General features: G+C 41.1%; 1 protein-coding gene across 1 annotated transcript in view; it reads right to left on the bottom strand.

The window, feature by feature from the left end:
• Positions 1-19,519, bottom strand: part of psmc3 (proteasome 26S subunit, ATPase 3) — a 77,686-nt gene that overhangs the window by 7,324 nt on the left and 50,843 nt on the right. Inside the window, exon 10 of the mRNA XM_035418649.1 lies at positions 6,314-6,459. Within this exon, the coding sequence (XP_035274540.1) occupies positions 6,314-6,459 (146 nt within the window). The remainder of the gene's footprint in view (positions 1-6,313; positions 6,460-19,519) is intronic.

Raw genomic sequence — 19,519 nt, 5'->3', positions numbered from 1 at the left:
CCAGGTGAGGTCCATGGCCACAGACATGAAGGTGCTGATCCTCATCCCGACCACATCACACTCAGCTGCAAACCACTCTAGTGTGCATTGAAGGTTACAGTACGATGAGGCCAAAAGAACGACATCATCTGCAAACAGCAGAGATGCCACTCCTATGTCCCCAAACTGGACACACATACCTCAGCTTCGCCATGAGATCCTGTCCATTAATACCAAGAACAGGAGGAGAGACGAAGCGCACCCTTGGCGGAGTCTGACACCCACTTTGAATGAGCTTGACTTAATGCCGAGAATGCGAACACAGCTTTCACTTCGAGTATAAAGGTTACCAAATGGCATGCAACAGCGACCCCAGAACCCTATACTATCGCAGCACCTCCTCCAAAGCACAGGGTCACATGTCTTCTCCAAATCCACAAAAAACACATAGACTGAATAGGCAAACTCCCATGCCCCCTCAAATATCTGTGGGTAAAAAGCTGGTCTGTTGTTCCACAGCCTGGATGAAACCCGCATTGTTCCTCCTGAATCTGAGGTTCAACTATTGGCCAAAGCCTCCTTTCCAGCACCTTGGCATAGACTTTCCCAGGGAGGCTGAGGAGTGTGGTTCCTTGATAACTGGAACACACCCTCCGGTCCCCCTTCTTAAAAATGGGGACCACCAGCCCGGTCCGCCACTTCAAAGGCACTGTTTTCCACGCGACATTCAGGATTCATGTCAACCAAGACACACCACTAAAATCCAGAGCCTTCAACATTTCTGGATGAATCTCATCCTCCCCTGGTGCTCTGCCACTGAGGAGCTCTCCAACCACCCCAGTGACTTCTGAAATCTCTGTAGTGCTTAAAAATTCCAGATGGCAGCTGTTTCCGAGATGCTGTAACCACTAGGTCTGGCATCAACAACACCACGGTCACTTGGATAAAATCTTGCCCATTCTAATGTTTGGTCGAACCAAAAAACTAAACCTCTTCACCATGTCTGCATGCTTTATATACTGAGTTGCAGCCACATAATTCACTGTTTGGAGGAGCAGGCCATTTGTTTCAATGAGCAGGTGTACATAGCCTATAGGGGTGTGCAGAGACATCATTATCTGTATCTGTTCAACCAACAAAATAATCTGTATCTGTATTCGGATAGAAGACAGGAAGTGGGCGTGGTTTATACAGGAAATCACGTTAAATCGGGCAAACGTTGTATTTCCTAACCTAATATTCATTGGTAATGCAGTTGTTGTGCCTTCAAAGCATCAAATTGATTCAATATTGGCATATAAATAATTATGAAATATATTTCCACATCCTCATACTGTACTTTTCATAATATAATCTTAAATTCTAATGATGCTGTATTTGCGTTTCATGATGTGTTAACGTTACTGCAGTTCGCTAGGGAAACGTGAATTACTACTTTACAATAGTAATTACATAACAGTAATACATTAACTTTTTTTGCCTGTTTAATTTTTTTATTTTTTTTCCCCCCTACTGAACCAAGTTTAGATAGACTGCAAACCATCTGATGTCCTCATATCTTCCCTAGGTGGCAACGGTTAGCCTACCATGAAAATCTGGACTGGATTTTAAATGGAGGAAATTAACACACACAGCTAAAACTACATGTTCTAAGCTTCATTTTGATGTATAGATTGCGGGGGTTTGAAAGAAATCCAGCTGCCACACCAGGCTTTTGTCTCGCCAGCTCCCGCACCTGACGTCTCCTCCTCGATGCGAGTTTCCCTGAGTGATAGCTGGGAATGGTCAGTTCTCAGCCCGCTACCTGCTGTGCGCTGTCTCGGTGGGGGCAACTACAGAATATAGCGATCACTTTTCAATAATGTGCAGTAACAGAAACGACTAGTTAGTGACATCAAAGTCCTATGTTGCAAACAGAATTGGCATTTTTTATCTTGTGGCCATCCACAATGATATGAATCGATTTAAAGAAACATAATGGCTGACGCACAGAACTCATTTATTAAACGTTTTGCAGCGCAGTGGCTAAAAGTTTGTTGTGTGTGTGCCGGAGTTCCACATACAGCTAGCAGCCGTGCGTAACCCCGCCCCCCCCCTCTCTCTCGCTCTCTCCCTCTCTCTCTGCCCCTGTAACGTTAGATAGAGGCTATGAGAACTCGACATGGAGCTGAGTTTTCTTCTTTTTTTTTTCGAATCCGAATAATAATGAGCAACTTCCGGTAGAAGAAATATCTGTTTCCATCGCATTATTCATGCTTTCCCGAATACAGTATTCAGATTCGGATACATCCCTAACAGCCTATTGATTTTTTTCCTGAAAGTACAGTTGTTTTCCATTTAGAAACAGGTGCTATACACTAAAAAAAACGTGCCTGTGTTTCCTGTGCCACATTGCATGGAAACCAGAAAAGAATTCCCTTAACACATGATTAAAGTAAAATCCTGAAAAATAATCGAAAAAAACAATCAATTTTTTAGTAGCTACACAGAGGTCCAAGCAACATAGGTGCTGGATCCCTATGGTTTTTGTTATGCAGAGACATCAACAATGCACATATCAAAATAATAGCTTCAGATAGTCTTGATAGGTAGAAAAGCCTTAGCTTTAGAATAAAAAATATCATGTGACATAGCTCTCAAGTTTCAGAAATCCAATGCATGAAACGGTGAATTGTTCATGGGGAGTGATATGGTTTCAGTAGATGTGGCTTCTCATAAAAATGTACTGAGATTTCAAATAATGATACACAATCAAATAATACACAATTCTCAACCTTGGTCCTGCAGATCAGCTGTGTGTTTGTCAAAACCAAACATTATACTGATGTTTCAGGTATCCACACACAGCAAAAAGGACTCTGCTGATTTCACCTGCCAGTCTGTAATTGAATCTATTAACCCCTTAGCACACATGCCAAATCTGGCCATTCCCTGCCCATTCAGGGGGTACCCTATTTAAAGCCTTATAACTCCAGGTGTGAACATCATGGAGACTTGAAAAATGGCTTCAATGAAGCAAGACATCTGTACCATTTACAATACTAACTTAGATTCGTTTATATTCATAATTTTGGAAGAAAAAAGTACCACAAATGCAATTGTCTAGAAAAAAAAAATCAAAAATGAATTAGCTCTTTTTTAGTTTGCAATGAAATACTGAAAGATTGCATATATACATTAGGTTAAACTATACATGTCCTGGATCAAAAACTTCTTGATCACAAGTTCATAAAATCTAAGCATGGATATGTAGAACTACTATCAATCTATGAAGCAAAACCTAAGCAGTGTACCCCCAGCATCTCCAAATATATCCAAAATGTCTAATTTATGCATTGCTGTAAATCACAACATAATCAGGTATTTCAGAGCAAATTAACTGTTTTGACTCAAGAAACTCACTGTTGCATCATTTTCAAGTGGGAATTACAAGCTAAAATATTTACGGGTCCACAAGCAAATCCAAAATCGCTCCAAAAATTAATAAAATGCTTTTTGGCCATATAAAGCATATAAATGAACCCCTTATGATGGTTTAAGATGAAACATTGATGTCAGATAAAAATATAATGCAAAAACATTGTCACACAATGCAGTACAGTACCTAAACGTGTAATAATTAACTCTTGTTTGTATTTCTGTACTCTGTACTCTCCTATGTTTTCTTGTATGGGGACAGGACGACATGAAAACAATTATCAACCATCCACCACGTTTTGGCAATGTTCCAACTCTCACGTCATCACTGTTGCATGCATCACAAAAACTACTAAACTACCAACAAACGCTTACATTACAGTGTGAAATATCCTCATTATAAAATACCACTAACCTATTTAAAGACACTCAATTTCAAAAATAACGTATATAACCGAAATATTTTGAGCAGTAATACCTACATAGCGATGGTGAAATCTTATCTGTGTTCAGTAGCTAGAGACAGTAAATCAATGATACTGTAGGATATGTAGTGTTTAGATTTTGGCCTTAGAAAGGGAAACAGTGAATAAGAATGTGGCCTGCCCTCTCCATCACAAGCAACAAAGCAAATGTGATTGGGGCAATTTTAAATTACACTGATACCCTAATCTAGGCTGACAATCTATGGATCTCACCTCCTCAGAAGAGACAAACCATATGACACAGGACACCATATAAGGGGGTGAAGACCCTGCATGCCAAACATTTCCCATTACTTTTAGTTTGAATGCAATCTTTAGGTGGGAACAGTCATTGCCATAAATTAGTCTGACCCCCCTTCCCTTCTCTCCTGAACCTTAACTCGGCATCACGCAGGGCAAACAAGCCATGCTGGGTAAGGTATTTAAGATGGCCACAGGAAAAAGTGTTGTGTTGCGTTTGGTTTCGGAACCTGGAAGAAGAAGAGTTCTCCTCTTTTTATTTTGGTGGTGGTTCCTTGGTTGTGTGTGTTTTTAGCTGGTTTCCTTTCATCCTGTGGCGCTTACACTGGAAGTGGGTGATACTTTGGCAAGGTCTGGTTCTCTCTCTTTTCTTGTATTTCCTAGTCAATTGTTTAATGTTTTGTATAATGTCTACTGTTTTGTAATTTAGAAGTAGTGTGCCTGCATTCAATAAAGAATGTATGATTTAAATTTGTTAATCTAATAGACTGCTTCGTATTGAATTCATTTATTTAATCTTAAAACCTGGTATAGAGCTCATTTTGACTTGTTGGTTGATTCCACCAGTGCACTGTAGACTGACCTATCAATGAATTCTGCCATTTAATTGATAATTCTAATTTTAAACATAATTATTAAATTAAATCAAATATATTTTACATGCAGGTTAAGTAAGGGGTTCTAGCATGCAATATCGCTTGAGTTCAGTATTCAGAGTGCTGAACATATTAACAAGGGCATTGACTGTTGGAACCACTGAATTCAGAAAATAAACATTCTTAATTAATCCTTACTTGTCCGACAATACAGTTCTCTCCGCTTCTGTCTTACTCCAGAAAACGATGTCAGCTAGGTCTATCAGCAAACATATGGCTTAGCTATGCACAGAAGTCCTCAATAATAATTTTTTAATTACGAAAAATCGTTAATAACGTTTTGTCAGATACAGTGTCTTTTACTGCTACCACAGAGTGAATGCGTAAGTGGATGCGATGATGAGAAAACGTTTGGTTATGCTGAGCTATAAAACGCTATTCCGAAAGCAAAATTAAACATGTTATACATCGTTAGAAAGCTTATACTGTCACCTACTGAACAAATAAATTGTCAATCAAACCAGACTGGTCTAAAAATGGCGACAACGCCGTAAACAGCATGTGTGGTATTACACACAGCTATTTTGGAAGGTACCCAGACGTCACAAATGCACATATATTTCACAAACGAATTATCCAAGATAATATATGACCACTTGGTCTCAAAAGGGACATCCTATATGCGTAAAACCAATGGTAAGGTTGTATATTTATTCAATATTTAGTCCAAGATATTGACTGTAGAATGACATGGTATCATTTTTGAAAACTTTGTCTCATTTATTTTGTTATTCAGTGAGCAGCGATTTCACTGCTGTATTGGCACATCTTAGGCCTATTGTCGGGTTTATCTTGTTGCTATGACGGAATACAATTTTTGAGTGGTGAAAGAATATTTTTATGAATGCCCAGATAGACAATATTGTACAGTGTCTCATGGGTGGGGGATGTAGTTGCAGATGAGACTGCAGGGAGGGGTGCTTTTTGAATGACCAGAGCGACAATGGTGGCGGTGCGAAACTCAGTATTCAGCATAGTTGTCACGTATGGTCTACTAATGAAACTAAAACAAAGCGTATCTGTTTTTAACTCATACTTTGGTTGCAGGAGCAATGAATGTCTGAGTTGAACAATCTAGGCACGCCAGCATGCCGACAACCAGGGGGTGAGCGCTAAGAGGTTAAAAATAGAACCCCTTTCAATTGGAATTATATGCCATATAGTGTATGCAGCACAGAAATGGAAAGCATAAATAGAACTGACTGATTTAAATTCCTTGGATGAGAATATGGGACATTTATTATTTTGGACAAAAATGGCATTTCTAGCATAAAGTGGCCTGAAGTGGGAAAATCTGTAACAGCATCTAATGAAGAACAACTAGAATCACATTACAATACAGAGCTTATTATTATTATGCTTGGAATAAAAACCACCATACACAGTGGGTCCCCAGGACCAGAGTTTAAAAACACTGAATTAGTATATTCATATGTAAACTGTCCGACTGGATTAGCCCAATCAAGAACCATGGTTGCGCTACAGATCTTCAAATACTAAAGCCTTGCGGCTCTGGAATGGCTTAAAATTTTCTACCTGACATTCATCTTGCGTGAGTGGATCTGCATGATGCGGGCCCGCGCTTCCTCATTGGGCATGGGGAACTCAATCTTGCGGTCGAGACGACCTGAACGCAGCAGAGCTGGGTCCAGTATGTCTACTCGGTTTGTGGCAGCAATAACCTGTGGGATGAAACACAAAATAAGACTGATTAGGAACAGTGATACCGTCACATAAAGGTCAGAAGATATGAACCTTATGAGAACAGGCCATTCACCCCATATGGGCACTCCTTTTACACATGTCTAAGACAGCATGTTTTACTTGTGATGATTAAAAGCTGAAATAGGCTTTCAGGTGGCTCTAAAGCACTAGTTATTGAGAGTAGTGACATGCAATACAGCCTGCCCCAGAGCCAACCGGCCTGTAAGTACATGAACTTGTCCTTTGTGAAGCACCATTCCAAAAACTTTTAAACGCAGTATATAACGAGCACGAAACTATCCAGACCCACCGCACAACTTGGCAAACTATATTTTTTGGTTGATTTTACACAGTCATATATGGCAGTTGGTTCTGTCAGAATTCTGACTGATAGCCAGGTCAATATTTTCACTCGAAACTTGATACATCCCGCCGTACAACTTCAAAGTCCAGGTCATTTGTGAATGGTTTAAATGAATTTTGAAAATAGACACTTCATGTTACAATCATGATAATGGCAATGACTGTGCTGTGAATTTTAGGTAGCAAACAACAAGGCTGAATCCTTTTGACATGACTTACACAGAAACTATACACTCAGATTGCCTAATTTCACTCACTGTGGCCAAGCGGAACCGATAACGTTTCAGAAAATATATAACTTTAAAAGATTTAATTCAATCTTCTACTGGGACTTTTGCCGTGTATTGAGGGTGTGACAGAAAATTTCGGTAGCGCTGACTATAATCGATTGTTTTCCCATTTACCGTTCGATTGAGCAAGTACCATTCACAGTACATTTTTATGGGTTAGTGCTGTCAGATTGTGCTAGGTATTTTACATTGTAATGAACTAAAAAAAAAAGGGTACAAACTACCTTTTCTATGAGAAATGTGTTGTCGAGCTCACGCACATACACTGCCGCCAACATTCTAAAGCTCCATTTTGCCCTCCGTACTATATAGCTAGCTAGCTATGGAACGTCCTCACCTCTGTAACATTATTTGTTGTCCTCCCTGTGTCCATACATCTGTATCGGTGGTTGTAGCTGTGTGTCCTTATCTCCTAACTCATGCATGCAGGACAGTGTCTGTATGCGCGAACTAGGTTAACCTAGTTAGCGCGAACTAGGTTAACTAAAGTAGGCAACCCGTACGCGTTTTAGCGCGACGCCTTTATCTGTCTGCATCTCCCGAAATCACCACTTCGAACGGTACATTTTTAAGCACAGCTTTATCGCCTAATGTTACTTTAGCTAACCCTACCATGTTCGCGTTTTGCCTACTCCTACTAAACGAAGCACCACCAGCGCATGCGTCCCGTTTCGCCTACTCCTACTAAAGGAAGCACCACCTGCGCATGCGTCCTACTAAATGTCCCTCTCAGATCGTCTGTGAGTGAGTGAGTGACCACACTTTGCCATGCATAGCCCACGGTGCCAGTTCCTGCGCGCTGTGGGAAAAATGGGAGGAAAGGATTCCTTTGCCGAATATTCATAGCTCATTACTGAAGAGCCATATGGAGTGTGTGTAACCCCCACAGTCACAGCAAAGCTCATTGTTTGGAGGAATTGTAGAGGGCTGGCAGGAGAATGTGTACTTGTACATGTCTAAGTTACTCCAAATTGACAAAGGATGTTTCACTGATTTATCAGGTCTTGGAATAATCATTATTCATTCATTATTCATTATTGAATAATCATAGTTAATCATTTTATAATAATTTTGAGTTTATCCAAAGATATGAGGTTGCTAATAAGAATCCCACAAATGAATAGTGGGGCATTAGTTCCCTATCAACCTTATCATTATTGCTTTCATAGCAAGCATCAGAAGGGCTTAAATAAGTTTCTTATGCATTTTCAAAATAACAGATATGACCCCAAGTAAACAACAGAGTGGTTCAGCCTCTATAGGCTGCCCAAGTATCCCTCAAAGCCTGCCACAGACCTCGCCCAGAATGCTTGTAGGCTATGTGTATACATTCCCATAAACAAAGGAATCTGGTACCAACACAGTTTTTACATTCCGGACAATTTGGTGAGGTTCCACTCTTAAATTTACTATAAATACATTGTTGTACATTTTACTGGATTTTCCTAAACCTATTACAGACTGAAATTTTTGAAAGATGGCTTGAATGAAGCAATACACTTGTACCATTTACAGTACTAACTTAGATTAGATTATATTCATAAATTGGATAGAACTAAAAAGGCAAAAGAAAAAGATCTTGGCAAAAATGAAGTTGTTCTCCTTTTGAAATGAAATACTGAGGGATCACACACATAAACCAGGTAAAACTATACGTCCTGGATCATAAACTCCTTGACTAGAAGTGTGCAAAATCTGAGGGTGATATGCGGAACTACCCAAGTAGCAGTGCAACACAAGAAATAATGTAAGCAATGTACCATGGTGTCCCATCGCGTCTCCAAATGTCTAAATTGAGCATTGGAGTAAATTATAGCATATCTGTATATTTCACTTCAAATCTGTTTTCACTAATGAAACTCAAGTCTGCATCATTACCGTCATACGTTTTCAAGTGGGGATTACTACCTTTTCATTGATATGGGGCTATGATATCAAGGGGTCCAAAAACATATACAAAACAAACCTCTCAAAAAACAAATAAAATGCCTTCAGTCCTGTATAAAGCATATAAATTTGAAAAATACTGCATAAACATCGGGACACATTGTGGTACACATAAATAAGTAATAATTCACTATTGTATGTTTTTCTGTGCTCTACAGTACATAATCTTTTGTTCCATGGGAAAAAAACAAGATTTTACTAATGTTACTATTAATGATCACTCCAAGGGAAATTTTACGTTCATTTAGCGCAAATCGGCACACAGTTAATTTGAATGAGTTCTTCCCATGGCCTAAGTGACAAGTATAACCCATGAAGATACAATACAGAAATGAACTAATCATGATGTCACCTTATTCCCTTTGGCTGATCGATATCAGAGGGTATAGCTCAACCATACATGCCTTGGCTTCAACACTGGTTGCTGTTACTACTGTAAGGCCCACGGGAACAGGCATAGAGTGGAATTTCCTCTCTGACTGTCGTAAAGCAATTCGCCAGGTGCAGAGTCTGATGCTGTTGGGACAGAGTGGCCCGTAAAACCTTGGCATCTGGTTTTGCGACAGTTAACAGTCGACACCTCTTTTCTACGGGAAAGCAATTCTGAAATTACCCCAACGTCCTGGAGGTTTCAGATTGCAAGTAATAGAATCACATGACAGAAATGGGGCAAATTGCTCAGGACAGTTTAGGGACAGCCACAGTGCCCTCACCTGGTGTCACTGGGTAACTTGTCTCCATACCTTCATAAGGAGAGAAATTTACTCAAGCACACTTTTTGTTAGGAAATCATTCCAGATTTGGGTTGAACACATTGCTACACTACACTATGCAATCTTGATACACTGTGGAAAGACATTGAGAGTTGGCAGTTGGTTCATGTAAGAGATTGTGCAGTTATTTCATGTTTTTCAGAGTTTTCATGACAAACACAAGAACAAATATTCATATTTGGTATGGTTTTTATGGTCTCTGCTCGCGTGATGCTCTGGTTTAGGTTTGAAAACCAGCAAACCTATAGAAAATCTATTTTTAATAACTTTGGAAGTAAACTGTATTTTTGTGACACTCCTCCTAGTAAATCCATCTGTCTGACCCTAAGGAAGGAACCAAATTCCAATCTTCCCCCTCCAAGTAAATTTATGATTTTATGAGCCTTTTGTGGCGACATCAACCCGCCTGCGCTGGGTTCTTATAGGAGAGGAACAGGGCCCTCTGGGAATCTGCAATCAGACTTCCCACACAAGACTCTTTCTGTGTGTAGACTGCTGTCAGGTATGCTCATCTTTATCTTTGATATTATGTACGTTTATTGTTTGACTATTTTCTAAATTCTGTAACTACAAATTGACTATTTTAAGTGTATAACCTACCTGACATTAAAACTGTTAATGACTTGATTTGTGTGGTCTTGGTCAATGTTTCGTTCTTGTAACAGCCCTCTAAGTCGGTTTCCCCCAATTATGACTAGGGAACTGCCCGTTGGACTTGTTTGATCACCAAGTTTTCAGTTAAGGCGGGACCGTCAGCAGAACCAAGTTGATCCTGGGATGACCAATATTGGCCCTTTCGGAGTCCCTGAACCCTAATTAGGTTATACTCCCCATGAGGGAAATCTCACAACCACTGTGTCGTCTGCAAACAGCTAGTTAAATTGTCGTTACGGGCGCATCCGCGGTGCGTACCGGGTGAAACTGCGTTGACCCTCGGTGTAGAACTTCAGACGAACTGAGTCCCATTCTAAATCAAGCCTAAATTCTAATTTGGAACATAACTTTTAATTTGGAGTCAGATATAACGAGTAAGATCAGCGGGGATAGTAGAACATAGATACAGTATTCACAGGCTGCTTAAAGAATAACCTTTTTCCAACAGCAACAGAGGAAGACTCTGCATATAGATTCTGCATAAACCTTCACTCCGAACTATTTCCCTCCTTGGTGTAGTTTCGAGAGCCTACACTACGCTTACATTAGTAGGGGAGAGTGGGGCAAAACGAGTCGTTGCATCAGAGCTCGAGCATCGTATTTCTGGTTAAACAAAACATCCTCTACCTATATGTTCATTTATCAAGTCATTAATTTATTTATTTATTATAAATTTTGGCATTTTTGGTCGTCCATAGGTTTAAATCCTATCATACATTATGTTACCATTAAGAGGTTGGACACAGCATGCATAACATGTCATTCTGGGTGTTTTTATAGCTGAAGAACAATTATGCAATAGGTTACAGTCTGCATGATGTACAACAATATTGACTGAGGCTCTGAAATAATCATCAAGTCAAACATGTGAATGAAATCATTGTTAGCTTAAAACAGGATGAAAGAAGTACAATGCAGAGGATTTCAAAAGTTGCTGAAAACTTATGGAAAGCAAGGGCTGTTAGTAATGAAGGGGAAGACAGCAAATGGATATTGTATAAGGCAGTGGCTCCTAGGGGACCACCATAAACCCTGGTTTTCATTCCAAACTCTGTTTAGAGGGAATTTGTGTTTAGTTAAGCTAGTTTTTCTATTTTCCACAACCTTTCAGAAAAGTGTGGCATATATTGTCTGTGTGCCAGTTAATGTGTTTAATGTAATGTTGATATCTGTCTATGTTTGATGTTACACCATTGTATTGAGCTTCCCACTATGCTATACTGAAAGCAAATTCCACCGGCCTCGGTCGTGTGGTCATTAAAAGTGATTGATTGATTGATTGATTGACTACTCAACAGAAGAGCAGTGTTTTTCTTCTGAGGTTACTGCATTAGGAGCCAAACAGATGCAGGAGAAACTAACTTGCGTGAGCTTTGGATAGTAAATATCAGCTTTAGTTAGCCATGTGAATGAGGATTATTGCAAATTACAAGTCTGTGTAAAGCAACATTTAAAGCCAAAGGCTCAACTTTCTTAATGCACTAAATTAGATTTGTTTTTTGTGACTTAAAAAAAACATTGCAAAAGCTAACGCTCCAGCCAACACAACCAAATAAATCCATGGCTTGAAGCGACCAAAACCAGCACTACCTTCCTATCTATATTCCTAATGACATTTAAAGACAATATTTATCAGCAAACATTACTCTGTGGCGCGCAATTTCAGTATGTGTTCGATGTGCAGCCAAATAAACTGTAGTGTCGCCTTGTAGCTGTACGATGATTCTAGCAAAGTTTATAAAAACAGTTGTAATTAAACCTCAAAATCAATCAAAATCCTTATATTGCAGTTAGCTAACATTAGTTACAGTAGCCTACTACTACTACTATTTTTGCAAGCTATTCCACACATTGACTACTCTCTGTATGAAAAACATTCTTCATAATGTCTGTATGGAATTTACCTTTTGCTAATTTCCATTTATTTGGCCTCGTTCTACTAACAGAACTCAACCTGAAGAATCTAAAGTAGTTCACTTTGTTGACCCCCTTTATGAATTTAAAAGCCTCAACCAAATCACACGAGTCTCCTTTTACTAAGTTTGAAGAGGTTAAGCATCTTAAGTCTTTCTTCATAGCTTCTATCTGCACACAATACTCTAAGTGTGGTCTAACAAATGCATTGTATAATATAAGTATAACTTCCTTGGATTTATACTCAATACTTTTGGCTATATATCCCAGCATCCTGTTGGCCCTTTTTACTACTACAGCACAGTGCCTAGAACCTGGAAGGCTTTGATCAACCATCACTCCCAAGTCTTTTTCAAACTGAACAAATTCCAATTTTGTTCTTCCCATAAAGTAATCCCACCTAATGTTTATATTTCCCACATGCAGAACTTAATATTTAACTATATTTAATTCCATTTGTCAGGTCTCCACCCACTTCTGGATTTTATTTAAATCTCCTTGGATTACTTTAGTAGATTCAAAACTTTTAGCTGGGCCTCCCAGTTTTGTATCATTTGCAAATTTGACTAATGTATTTTCTATGTCCCTGTCAAGGTAATTGATATAAATGAGGAAGAGCAGTGGTCCCAGCACCGATCCTTGTGTGGTGCTACTTCCAACAGTTCCCAGTTCATGTTCCCTTATGAGCTTTATCCAAATATCCTCACTAGGCACAAGCTGGTCATTTTCTGAAATTTTCACCACATTTACATTTTCTTTTACATAGAGAGCTACACCCCCACCTCTCTTACTGGATCTATCCTTCCTAGTGAGTTTGTACCCTTATATATTATATTCATCCCCATCCTCATTCCCCAGCCATGTCTCTGTAATCCCAACTATGTCATAACCCCCCCATTCATAGCAGCCTCAAGTTCTAAAAATGTATTTTTTATACTTCTAGCATTTAAACAAAGACATTTCAGATCATTACTTCTACACATCCTCTCCCGTTCCCTCACTCCCCGCTGTCCCAAGCCACCCTTACTACAACTTTGCTTTAAAAAGACTTCATTAGTGTTCACACTATTATAGGAAGCACTGACAGCTTCTATCCTGGCAGTCTGCACTTCCCTACCCTTTTTACTTTCTGACCTCCCCACCCCCCAAGTCCCTAGTTTAAATAATCCTGTGCTACCGTAAGCATACGCTGGCCCAGGTGCAGCAGTACCCCGCCGGTTCATGTGCAGCTCATCGCGCTTGCACAGGTCACCCCTGTCCCAGAAGTAGTCCCAGTGCCCCATAAACCTGTACCCCGCTTACCTACACCAGGTTTGTAACCACGTTAAGCCTCTAAATAAAATTTTGCTTGCCTCTACTTGCATGTGGTCTAGTAGTGTTCAAATAAAAACTACATTGGAGGTTCTGCTCTTAATCTTTTCTGCTAGCTCCACAAATTTGTCCTGCAGAACCTAAAACCTACCCTTACCTATGTGATTGGTTCCTCTGTGAACCATGACCACTGGATCCCTCCCCGCTCTGGCCAGGAGCTTGTCCGCATGCTCCAGGAGATCTCCTACCTGGGCACTAGGCAGGCAACATTCAGTACCATAACTGTATGCTAACAGACTATGCTGTCTAACCCCCTAATAACTGAATCCCACACTATCACCAACTACCTTTTCTGAGAAGACGTGGCCACCTAGGTGCCCAGTGGCTCCTCAGTCCTCCCATTCTCAGTGTCAAGAGCCAGATCCAATTCCTGCAAGGGCTGGAATCAGTTGAACACCAAAGCCTCTGGAGATATTGCCCCAGTGTGGTGTGCATGCCCTTTTCTGCGCCTGCGACCCACTGTCACCCAACTATTTCTCCCTGCCCGCTCTGGATTATCCCCCCTTCCCAGCTGTGGCATGCATACCAATTCCTTAAAGGACATACTACTCAGTTCCTGGAACCCTGCTAATTGCGAACTGTGAAATCCAGTATGCTGGCCCTCAAAATCAAGAATCTTGCTCTTGAGGTGCTCAACCAGTTGGCAACGGTGGCAGACAAACTTGCCCTGGAAATCGCTTTCCAGAAGCACGATCATCCTGCAACCCTCACACAGCTTTGGCCACATTTTTACGCCCTAACTATCACCCTCTCTCTTCTTATGTCTAGGGTAAGTTACAGCCGAAACGGAAACACCAAGACCACAATTTTTTTTTAAATGAGGGTGGCTCCGGACAACTAGCAGCAGAAACCGGAGAGAAAAACAAAATAGGAAACACTTGTACAAGGAAATATTTAAATTATATCTCAAATTTTATGTAATGTTAAGTGTTGAATAAGTAACAAGAAAAAGAACCACCCCAGAGTGGAATCACGTAAGTTATAATAAACTAACTTGGCTAGCTTCATACTAAATAGCAATGACTGAAGGAACACTGGTAGTAGGACATATTTTAATTATATCTCAGAACACATTACCTATCAGAAATACGTAAATCCCTGTTGTTTGACCTAGCTAGCAATGTAGTTATATATAAAACTAATATCTAAGCTAGGTTTTAAAAAAAATATAGCGAGGGGACAGTGGCAAGCCAGCAAGCAAAATTAGAGAGGCAGCACAATGGTGCAGCAGCTAACTAGCTAGCTTATTTGTATCTGAGATGATTGGATCTTTTTCTGCAGACAAATCAAATAGATAACATTTACTGCATTATGAGTTACCTGGCTATATTACCTAATGGGATGCAATGTCCATGTAGCTGTCCACTCAATCCTGATGGCTTATATACATTACATTTATTCGGCAGACGCTTTTATCCAAAGCAACGTACAAAAAGTGCATTTCATGGTCAGACAACTGCTAAACACAGGTTCAGTAAGGACAATACTTATTTTGCACAGCTATTTCTAAGCAAGAACACAGTTTAGTTCACACAGTGAACAGTATTAGGACAAATACAAATGACCAAAAAGTGCTGGGATGGGGCAACATGTAACAAGTGTCATGAAAAAAAGGGGGGGGGGGGGAGATTTAGAGTGAAATATACACCGTGGTGGTGGTTAGTCTAGGTATAGTCTGAATAGATGAGTCTTCAGGCCACGGCGGAAGATAGGTAGTGAGGGGGAGGTTCGGAGAGGGACGGGGAGTTCGTTCCACCGCTGGGGAGCTAGGGTGGAGAAGCTCTGTGATCCCTTTGGGCGGGTGGGAGGGGTTACAAGGCGCCCAGCTGCCGCAGAGCGGAGTGGTCGAGCAGGCACATAGAATCAAGTTATGTCCTGCAAGTAGATGGGGGCTGTCCTGTTGGCAGCAGTGTAGGTAAGGGTCAGGGCTTTGAACCAGATCCTGGCAGCGACCGGTAGCCAGTGGAGTGATTGCAGCAGAGGAGTGACGTGGGAGAATTTGGAAAGGTTGTAGATGAGTCGGGCAGCGGCATTCTGAATCATCTGTAGTGGCTGTATGGCACAAGCTGGTAGGCTTGCAAGGAGAGAGTTGCAGTAATCAAGGCGAGAGGTCACCGTAGCCTGGACAAGCAGCTGGGTGGAGTGCGTCGTCAGGTATATCAGGTATTTGCATCTGGCCTGCACTCAGTTCTGTGATCCATATGCAGTTCAGTAACCATGGAAGTGTAAACTAATTCACGGTCATGCTCCTAGTTGTATGCGTTGCACTAATCAGCCACAAGTTGAGTCTTATGCTGGCTAACTAGTCTAGTGTTGATTTACTATAAGTAAAACAATCCACTAGCTCTACAAATTCCCTGTTGAATCATGTCAAGGAAAATCACACATTGTTTCCTATTCTTATATGCATTGTGGGTATAAAACTGGGTTGTTCCTGCAGGAGTTCCTACATTATAGTCTATGGACAAATTAGGATTTGCAGTGCATTAGAAACCGTACTGGTTTCTGCAACTTCTTGCACCTCCAGCCTCTCCAGTTCCAATACACTCACCGACCACTTTATTAGGTACACAACTGCTCGTTAACGCAAATATCAAATCAGCCAATCACGTGGCAGCAACTCATGCATTTAGGCATGTAGACATGGTCAAGACGATCTGCTGAAGTTCAAACCAAGCATCAGCATGGGGAAGAAAGGTTATTGAAGTGACGTGGCACGGTTGTTGGTGCCAGACGGGCTGGATTGAGTATTTCTGAAACTGCTGATCTACTGGGATTTTCATGCGCAACCATCTCTAGGGTTTACAGAGACTGGTCCGAAAAAGAGAAAATATCCAGTGAGTGGCAGTTCTCTGGGCGAAAATGCCTTGTTGATGGCAGAGGTCAGAGTAGAATGGCCAGACTGGTTCGAGCTGATAGAAAGGCAACAGTACCTCAAATAACCACTTGTTACAACCGAGGTATGCAGAAGAGAATCTCTGAATGCACAATACGTCGAACCTTAAAGCAGTTCTGAAGGCAAAAGGGGTCCAACACGGTACTAGCAAGGTGTGCCTAATAAAGTGGCCGGTGACTGTATATTCTCTATTGTTCATTCGCCTTATCATTTAAGTCCGCAACTGCTTACATTTCAGTGAAGGTGGCCCGGAAATCAATGGAACCGACTGCAGCCCATTGATTTGCATGTCACTTATAACTCAAAATCTACATACTTGCTTATCATGAGGTCTGGTATCTTTGATAAACATCCAATATTGAGCATCTTTACAGTTACATGGGGGTTTCTATTGTACTTGTACCTGGGGTGGGATATAAATAAAATGGATTCCTATGGAGATAAAGTTTTTATTGGGACGGTAGGTATGCCATCCCACCAAGTTACACCTTGGCGGGGCGGCATGCCCCATACCTACACAGCACAGAGAGTTTGGCATGTTCAGGGTTCCCCACAGAAATAACTGCAACAGCCACAGACTCTCAGTCCCTTAAAAACATTTATTTCGGTACATTCTGACCCCATTTCAACAGACAGAATTCGTTAACAAGTCACATGTCCACACAATAAAGCCCCAAACTAGGCGGATTTTCTTCTTCTTCTTCCTGCCTCCTAGCCCACAAAGAATATATCTCCCCATTGGTTATTTTACGTACACCAGCCAATCCTACACCAACACTAGCCAATCAAAATGTCGCATACACACGCAAAATGGACATATCTTTTATCCAAGAAAACTGCCAGTCACTACAGCTAGTCACTTTGTGTCTTGGTGGTAACGTCACGGTATATGGATCGTTGAATCACAGGTTCAAGCCCCACCTGAACAGACTTCCTTATACATGCTTATTTGCTCAATAATAATTGTCTTTTATTTCTCATCTCTTGCTTTTGCACCACATCTACCCACCGTTCACCGAACGAAAATGCACTATGACATACCATCATCACGTTCATTTAACCTCCTAAAATATCACCAGGCCATATGGATACAACCGGAGCTCAGCTGTGCTTACTGACCCTTCTTTAAAACCACGGACACATTTGACCGAAGAAATTCAGTTTTACACAGCTATTTGACGGTGGCGCACTGCCAAGGTAAATGACTGCGAAGCGCAAGGTCGGATGATCGAATCCTACCTCGTCCTCAGAGGCAGATCTATTTGTATCTTAAACTAGCATTTTCTTACACTTACTGCTAACTAATAATTGTCTCTTGCTTTTGCACTTATCAAAATATCACAATCATCTTCAATGCAGATGTTTACCAAAAGTCACTCATTGCCAGCCATATGCATTTCATGACGATAAATGTATTGATCTTCTTAAAAAGTAACACCAGCTGACCACTTTGGCGTTTCACCTAACTACATTTCTTCAGTGGCTACTGTAGAAAACATTCTTATCAGCAAAGGCCACATTTCTACATTCATGTTACCTCATCCTGTTCTCTATCTACCCAAATACAATTACTACGTAAGAACTGTCTGCTACACCCCATCAAAACATTACATTTTAAAACATGACTCATTCAAAATTATAACTACTAGTGCTGAACATCACAAAAGTACATTTATACTGCAGTTTCACGGCGCAATTTCACGCATTGCTTCAACAACTAATTCAATGTCTAACTAGTAATACCGTCTGTTTTATACACCGTTCAATAAGGAAACCCATCTCGCTAATGGTCACTTTATTTTTTTTGCACTATAGACTGTGATCATGTCGGAGGAGGAGGTGGTGTGTGTGTTACGTATCTTCGTGTGCGTGTGTGTGTAAGTCCATGGACTTCATCTCCACCACAGTCTCAACATTGTCTCTGCCGTCTGATACTGATGACGAGGACAAGGCCGTTGCCGTGGAGACGACCTTGAAGAGTCCTGATCCAGAGACAAAGTTCCATAGGAGCAGGGAGGTGGGGGTAGGGCCAAGCATCTGTCTGCATAACAATCCAGGAGAGTGGAGAGATATCAGCCTTCCGAGGCCGATGTGGGGGAGCCAATGAGGATAAGGATTGTTTTGGGTTCAGGCAGACTTCTGCATTTTTCGTCTACCTTTAGTCCTGTGGTTCTCTCAGCGTTGTTCCAATCATCCGAATTTGATGACCCATTTCAGTGAGCCGAACCGACAACTTCTCCAAGTTGGTATCCGTCATGCGAATTTGCGATCCAATCGCATCCAGTTTGCGATTGAGCTCGCAAATCGCTTGAATCTGAGTGTTGACAGCCCTGCCCGTTCCCTCAATGGCGGGCAGCTTCCCAATTAGTGCTGCCAACGCCTTCTGAACTTTGTGATAAATCAGGATGCTGCCAGCATAAAGCCTGTTATCATAATTCCAATCAAGTAAACGTCTTCAACATCCTCAACGGAAATGATCGACAGGCACACGACCCTCCACTCCTTCCAGGAGTCCATCGTGTATCCGGCTGCAAACGTTCCGTCAGGGCAAGAGGGCTCTCCCTGACCCGTTCTTCTCGTCGAGAAAATACTATCAATTGCGTTGAGAGACCAGTTGATCAGATCCATGATTTTAGGTTTCGGAGAGAAATGCAGAGAGAGGCTCCGAATAGTTCAGACAGAGACAGCACAAGACAAGAGAGCAGCAAGCAGGCGCAGGGGCATATGCGTGTGCTGCTATTCTGCCCTGGCTAGCTAAGCAAAACAGCTAAGCCTATCCAAATGCCTAATAAACCATAGAAACACTGAAAGTGCATCTTGACAAAATAAC

This window comes from Anguilla anguilla, chromosome 5 (assembly GCF_013347855.1).
Source record: "Anguilla anguilla isolate fAngAng1 chromosome 5, fAngAng1.pri, whole genome shotgun sequence".
NCBI classification, from domain to species: Eukaryota; Metazoa; Chordata; class Actinopteri; order Anguilliformes; family Anguillidae; genus Anguilla; species Anguilla anguilla.
The sequence above is the reverse complement of the archived record's forward strand: the minus strand, read 5'-3'. Positions and strand labels throughout refer to the sequence as shown.